The sequence below is a fragment of the Berghia stephanieae genome, chromosome 2 (assembly GCF_034508935.2).
Source record: "Berghia stephanieae isolate SIO BIC M18660-M18661 chromosome 2, UCSD_Bste_1.3, whole genome shotgun sequence".
Lineage (NCBI taxonomy): Eukaryota > Metazoa > Mollusca > Gastropoda > Nudibranchia > Aeolidiidae > Berghia > Berghia stephanieae.
The window spans coordinates 93,340,640-93,348,892 of NC_088361.1; the positions used below are offsets into that span (position 1 = coordinate 93,340,640).

The 8,253-nt window shown below is 35.5% G+C and overlaps 1 protein-coding gene across 1 annotated transcript in view; it reads right to left on the reverse strand.

The window, feature by feature from the left end:
• The window catches only part of LOC144965887 (fibrocystin-L-like), a 122,191-nt gene extending 114,454 nt beyond the window's left edge, over window positions 1-7,737 (reverse strand). The window contains exon 1 of the mRNA XM_078901714.1: window positions 7,265-7,737. Within this exon, the coding sequence (XP_078757840.1) occupies window positions 7,265-7,358 (94 nt within the window). The 5' untranslated portion in view covers window positions 7,359-7,737. The remainder of the gene's footprint in view (window positions 1-7,264) is intronic.
• Window positions 7,738-8,253: the final 516 nt, after the last annotated feature.

Sequence of the window (8,253 nt, forward strand, 5' to 3'; positions counted from 1 at the left end):
CTTTGTTATTGTTTTTGCCATCCGCGTTTGTGAGTTGTTCTCACTAAACTGTATTAACCAGACTATAAAAGTTCATGGTTACACAGAGTTTGTGTGTTGGTCCGTTATACTTCCGGATGGCAATGTTGTGAACTCCTTGGCCAAGCGCATTCTATCTATAAACGGTAAAGGTTACACAGAGTATTGTGTGAAGGTACGCCAAATCAGGATGGCGAAAGTTGTGAATATTTTACCTAAACGCATAGCATCAATATGGGGTGCTCAAAACAGGAAGCAGGTGAACACACTCGATCGTATATACATAATATACACACATACACACAACAAACACACTTGATAATTGGTAATCAAAAAGGGTAGCTGGTAACACGTATATAAATCATATCAAAGTCATTAAACTATAGATAGTATGCGCTTGGCTAAGAAGCTCACAACATTGCCATCCGAAAGTAGGACGGACCAACGCACAGAACTATGTGTAACCATCAACGTTTATAGTCTGGTTAACACAGTTTAGTGAGAATTACTCATAAACGTGGATGGCAAAAAACAATAACAAAGACCAGAATGACGTCATCTTCGTTCTTTCTATATCATCACAGAATAAGATTACTACTATCAACCTCATCATCACTTCCGTCCTAAAAACACGTATTAACATGTCTGGTAACGAAATGCATTTATGGGTTTGATTCAACCTTAATTGTTATTAATGATAATGATGATGATGATGATGATGATGATGATGATGATGATGATGATGATGATGATGATGATGATGATGATAATAATGATAATAATAATAATAATAATAAGAAGAAGAAGAAGAAGAAGAAGAAGAAGAAGAAGAAGAAGAAGAAGAAGAAGAAGAAGAAGAAGAAGGAGGAGAAGAAGGAGAAGAAGGAGAAGAAGGCGAAGAAGAAGAAGAAGAAGAAGAAGAAGAAGAAGAAGAAGAAGAAGAAGAAGAAGAAGAAGAAGAAGAAGAAGAAGAAGAAGAAGCATTGAAAGATGAGAGGCTTGGGAATGTCAAACATAGAGATTGAAATTCCGTGAATGGCTAAACTTCCTCATTATATAATCTATTATGTGGATTGTATAAACATTTTGCATGTTATTACCATTCAAATCTCTTTAGTTAGATACCAAATATCTTACAATGAAATAAAGGGTGTACAAGGTTGTCGTAAATTTGAGTAAATAAAGATTGATATGCTTTAGAATTTACATATTTATAGTGTTTGTGTAGGGTGATATATTATGTTCATTTGGGCCCCTCTTATCCTTATTTCTATATCAGAAAAAGGATGGTTGTTATCAGGAGGGGGGAGGGGAGGGGGGGGGGGTAAGGCACATTCGATTGTTTTAGGACATTGCAACGCCACTAAAATGGTTTGGTTTTTTAAAAGGGTTTTACGGCGCTTGCAACACAATTAAGGTCATATCAGCGCCAGTAAAAAGGAAGAAAATGGGATAGTAAAAAGTTCCAGAATTACAATTAAAGCACCCCAGAAAAGGTGATACAAAGGGGAATTCATTTAAATAGGAAACAGATGTAGATTCCAAGAGCACACTATCAGTGTACTTAGTTTGAGATCACCTAAAAGTCTCATCCAGACTAAAGCAAAGGTTCCCACTAAGAGGAACACACTAAAATGTTTACAAAACATATATAATATGTAAACAAAACATAAAACAGTGCATAACTGAGAGGTGATTTACAAGAAAAAAATATGTAGATGTTGCTGCTCGAAGCTCAAAAAAAAAATAAACAATTGATTCGTCTGTAGTGTTTCATTCACCCTGTTTTGTTGATAAAGGAGAAGCCCGAATCGTCCATTTTATCTGTTTTCGTATATTAAATTGAAGCTTACATTCAATTTCACATTGTTATTTATTTCTTCGAGCTTCGGGCAGCAACATTTACATATGACGAGAAATAGGTAATGTCACGATTTTTTTTCACTTAGATAAGTCGTATTCATTCTCCTCGATGAAGCGGGTACACAAGCACCTTAGCGAAAGAGGGAATTTGAACAAACAAAAATAATTAGGTATTTTGTATCCCTTGAAAACCATACTATTAAATCAAGTGATTTTTCTTTCATTATTCTGTGGTTTCAATCAATTATCAAGACAATTTGATAGCTACTCTTCAACACTCAACAATAACAAAAGTTGATAAATAAAAGACTTAAACCTATTCAGTGACAACGTTTTTTGTAAGAAAGAAGAGACAAAGCAAACACAATACATTGAAAATGGTTAAATTGGTAAATTGTTCCAAGGTAAATAAGTGGGGTTTTTTTTTCTTTTGAAGCCGCCATGCATAATATAGTATATTCATTCTGTATATTACTTTTTATGGTACAGAGCTTCCATCAGCTTCACATTCTATACAGTGGTTTACCTGGTTATTGTTCTACGGGTGTTCATAATATGTATGTTTTCCGTGAGAAAAAAAGTGTGATATCTGTTATGATACTATTGTGCCGTTAGTAGTTCCATTTTGAACTTAATATTGTCTATGTGGTTATTGTTCTCTTGGTGTTCATAATTGGATTCAATAGTCTGATGTCACGTCGCCCAGCAACGGCGACCATCGTGGTTTTAAACAAAGAAATCGGTACTTTTTATTCTTCATGCTGGCTAGAACTTTTCATATGTATTGTGATCAGAATGTGTAAAAGTCAAAACATGATCCGATTTATGTTTTTTTTTCTCCTCTGGATACGTTTTATGCTCGTGGGAGAAATATTTCATAAGGGCGTCCGCCATTGTTTAGTTAAGTTACCATGCGTCATTACGAGGGAAGTGACGTTATAACTGTTGAAGCGTATTAATAGGTATGTTTTGCAGGGAGATAATTTGTAATGTCTATAGATACTATTGTGTCGTTCGTTACATTTTGAATGAAACTAAAAGTAACGTAGAAAAGTAAACAATGATCTAGCGAAACGCATAGTACGCCCCTAAAATAAATACGGAAAATGGGATTTTGAAGGTCATTATATACACACACACAAACACGCGCGCGCACACACACACACATACAAACATACAGTTTTCAGACCCATGAAGGCCTCACTCTTGCTAGAATTTAAAGATTGTTGAAACATTCCCAAAGAAACACAAATACCTACCAAGAAAATATATAAGTTTAGATCTGCACAAAATCTTGGACATTCGTTACTTATCAATTAAAACTTTTGAATAAAGTGAAATACTGTTTTGGAAGTCCCAGGTTTAAGAGTTTTGCCAAAATGGATGGGGGTCATTTAAATCGATCGATATTTGTAGGACGAGTTTTGTGGCCAAATCTTTAAATTACACGTATCTTTTTTCCAGTGTACGGCAGAAAGTATATATGAGAATACTTTCCTCTTTGTCTTAGTTGAGGTGAAATGAGAACTATATTTTGGCAGGCGGATAGTTCGTTGTTGACATCTACTCGACGATTTGAAACTGCAAAAATCATCAATTATTTTTTTAAAACCTCATACTTTTCCTTCGGAACAGATGCTATGCGTGTAAGTAAAATACTCACAACTTTCTAACTGTCAGATAAAGCATACCGACACACAAAACTATGTGTAACTTTAAACGTTTTTAGTCTGTTAGATATAATGTTATTAATGTATTGAGATATTGGTCTGTCTATATAGCTATTATTGAATTACAAAGCGCGCCAAATGAGGAAAGAAGATTATTCGTCTGGAAAGATCCAAGCGTTCAGAATCATTGTGGTAATATTATATTATTCTTTTCTTTTACTTCCCATTAACCTAGAATCAAACTTAGATCGTGTACAGTGGGTTATTAGAATGAAACCACCGCTATGACGATACATAACAAAAGTTTTAATAAGTTGTGAAATGTTGAAAAGGCTGTTTTGTAATCGACATGCCTAATGTATGTAATAATCATATCATTTGTTCAATGAACGGAATTCGATCGAGTAATGTCTTTTTTATTTTATCTACAAACATAGCTGTCCCTTCATTGAACGACGCCCGTTCGATGAACGTGATGATAAGTCGATCAACTCAAAATTTATGATTCAAGTGTTGAATAAAGTCTGAACTCAATTTCCATTGTCTCTATAACAATACATTTTTTGACTTCGTAAGAGAAATCAGCGGATATTTTTTTTTTTTTTTTGGCACAGACATATATTTTCTCCATTCAATATCCTATGTATTTCGCTCACTATTTGTAGAACTCTTTCCCAGTGTTAATAACGAAAAGTAGTTCATATAAATTTGAATAAATTTATAGTACATATTTACAATAATGAGAGGAACCAATTACTGGCATCGATTCAATGCAAATACCCCCACCTCATTGCTATACTCGCTAACCGGAAGGTTGACACACAACCCACGTATTAAAAATTATGGCGTATGTTTTCGATGGGATTTGGCGAAACAAATTTTTTTTTTCCCGATAAAATCATCACGATGTCTAATCAATCTCATGATATACGCAAACCATCCCCATATCAATTGTAAACACCATGTAACATTTGATGACGATTGGTCTTGTGGCTTTGGAGCCTTAGTATTACCCCCAAAAAATCAAATTTTCTACATCTGTAATAAGACAATTACCCCGACTCTTTGGAGATGATCCCTTAAATGGATTTGGGGGGGGGGGGTATATCATTTGTAACGTATCGTCTGTAAAGGGCATTATGTCGGGATGAACTAGAAGATTAAAACTGAAATCTGAAAACTGTGTATGAAAGAAACTGTTCCAGATAAAGCAAAAAGAGAGAAAAATACACGAGAAACCCATCCGATAAAATCGGCTTCCTTCGGCTGGAGATCGAGCCTCAGACCTCCTTATTACATGTAAATACAAGAGAAAAATAAAAGCCATAACGATCTTGCAGGCTGATTTGTTTGAATTTGTTTTCGTGTATTACCACCCCCCCCCCCCCCCCCCCCCACCCAAACACACAGAACCAACAAATATAAAAACAGTTTCTTCCCAAAAAAACATCAAGGAATGGGACACTCTCTCACCAGAAATCCTAGATATTACCAACAACAACAAATTTGGTCAACTATTAAAAATGTATCTTTCAACTCAAAAACACAATAATGGAGAAAGTCACCACATAATTGTATAAAATCTGCGGTGATGGGCAATCCGCCTTTTGCAGATAAAGACTTTGAACTTGGAACTTGAATTATTCTTTCTGCTCGTCTGACGTCTGATACTTTTTCATACACACCCTTTCAGATTTCTGTCTTACATGAGACTCGGGTGTGTTTATAGTAATAATAACTTATTTATATAGCGCTCAACTTCCACATAAGTCCTCGGCGGCGCTTTACAATATGAATTGTCATTCAAACATTCCTTCTTTGACAATTTTGAGAATACATTTGAAGAAACAAACATATACACATGTACACAAGCTCAATCACAGATACATACATTCATACACGAACATACACACACATACATACACCAATATTACTCACTAACATTAGTAACTTCTAACGAAAGACAAAAAAAAAATGTTCAGTTATACAGTGGAAATTGTCAGTCTGAACTCAAGGTCAAAACTGGACTAAAATAAACTTAAAATTAAAATTAGATTTAAGGCGTATTCTGTGAGCGAATTATTTGTCACTTTGATCAGTTTAAATTAAAATTGTGCGGCTGTGTGTCTTATGCTATGGAACTCGCCTTCGAACCGGGAGGTCCAGGGTTCGAGTCCGCTCTGAGTGATTCAGGGCCGAGTCCTTAGAATAGGGCAAATGCTTTAGTCTTAATATAGCCACACAAAAGTACCAGACTGATGCAATGGGTTACATTTTGATGTAGAAAATTAGTAATAATAATGGTGATAATAGTACTGTCGTACTCTGGAAAAAACCCATATTTTAACATTTGGCCAGAAAACTCGACCTTCAAATATCGATCGATTTAAATGACCCTCATCTTGGAAAAAACTCTCAAACCTGGGACTTCAGGACTTAGCGAAGTCCCATGTTTGAGAGAGTTTTTTTTTCTTTGTTGCCAAGATGAGGGTCATTAAATCGATCGATATTTGAAGTCCGAGTTTTCTGGCCAAATTTTAAGATATGTTTTTTTCCAGAGTACGCAGAGTACTGGTTGAGATTATTGTTGTGGTCGGTGGTGTCTTTATTGGTGGTCGTTGTGGCTTTTGGTCATTTGACTATGAAAATGATCTATAGAGGGAACCAAATTGACGTCGCTCAGCTCGTTGGTATCGCTTTGAGCCAGTCATGTTAATAATTAGTGCTCACTAAATTATATCACCTTATAACCACTCTAAGTTACACGTGGTTTTTATGTGCAGGTACATTGTATACGGCTGGTGGATGTTGTGAGTATCTTACCTAAACGCAATGGGTAATGTAAATGTTGCTGCTCGAAGCTCAAAGAAATACATAACAATGTGAAAGTGAACGTAAGCTTCAATTTGATTAACGAAAACAGATCATGTGGAAGTTTCGGGTTTCCCCTTTATCAACAAAACAGGATGAATAAAACACTACAGACGAATGAGACAACATCAGTTCCACATTATCTCATTCGTCTGTAGTGTTTTATTTATCCTGTTTTGTTGATAAAGGGGAAACCCGAAACGTCCACATTTTGTTTTCGTTTATTAAATTGAAGCTACATTCCATTTCACATTGTTATTAATTACCTAAAAGGCATGCCATCAATACATACTACCGGAGAAAAGACTACGTGGTCACATAACAAATTTACGTTTGAAAGATATTTTCAGAACATGGAAAAGTACAACCAAAAATTATATTAATAGTTAAAGATTCTATGCTAGGTGTTCATGGGGAAAATAATGCAGTAATGAAATGGCAAAGCTAGATTTAACAATGTGTTTGTTGACAAAATATTATATACGACAGAAATGGCGTTTAGCGCGTTCGTACTTTTAACAACAACAAATTATGACTAAACTGTTGGCTTGACTACGAACCAAACACAAGTCAAATTTGATTGGACGCGAAGTGGTAATAGACTTGTTTCTTATAGTTGGGAAATTTCATTTAATGGCAATTAGATTAATTGTAATGATACTAATGATGATAATAATAATAATTATAGCAGCATAAATGGCAACAATAACAGTGATAAAAAGAATTTTTTTTAAAAAAAGAAAAAGGAAATTTCTACAAAAAAGAAAATCTGTAAGTAATAAACAAAAAAAACAAAAAAAAAAACAATTTTTTACAAATCTCTAATATTCAAAATATTCTACCTTGTTGTGCATTGACTGACGAGAAGTAAGTTCCACTGCTGAGAAATAAAATATAGAAGAATAAAAGGTGGGCCGGTGTTGCTTCCGTCCACATTTTTGGTTCTTCTGTGGTCCCGAAGGTTGTCGAAAATATAACTGACAAATCCAGGCACAGTTCGCTCTTTTATAGTAGGCCAACTTAGACAATCACAAAGTGGATAATAATATAAATGACTTTTTTTGTCTCCCCGTATCCTATTTGTTATCGTCTGTATCATCCGTGACGTCATCAATCAATGATAAGTTCGATGATTGGCAGAAGTCGGATGTCGTCGGAGATCGAACTTCAATCACTATTTACTGCGCATGCTCGAATGACATAGGTACTAGCGTCGTCTCAGCGCGTCCGTCCGTCCGTTCGTTCATTCGTTCTGTTCTTCGTTCGTTCCCGCCTTCCCTTCTCTTCGCTCTCCGGGTTCAATCACATTTGAAAACTAAAACACAGAAAAAAATCAAGATAATAATGGCAATTACAATATAAATTAAATACTTTGTGTGCTGTGTCAATCATGCGTTTAGGGAATAATATGGTCGACCCGGCGGTTCGATGGTTATAATATATGTCACCCAACGCCTCAAATCGGTATAACGTCGTGGTTATTAATAATAATAATTGAGCTTTATATAGCTCAATATCCACTAAATGTGCGCTTTACAAGGGATCCCTGGTCAACAGCAACATTTAACATGTAGGACGGGACATGCCGCCTCTTAGGCGATATTATAATTTTTCGGACAAAGACACCGCTGTTAACAGCCAGGTACTCATTTTACATCTGAGTACGGTGAGAGAATGCGAGTAAAGAGCCTTTTCCAAGAACTCAACTATGCGCCGAGCGCGAGGCTCGAACCCAGGACCTTCCGATCCGAAAGCGAGTGTCATACCACTAGACCACATAGCCGCATTCGAATGCTGAAAAAGTATTTTATCGACAAATATAATAACTTTG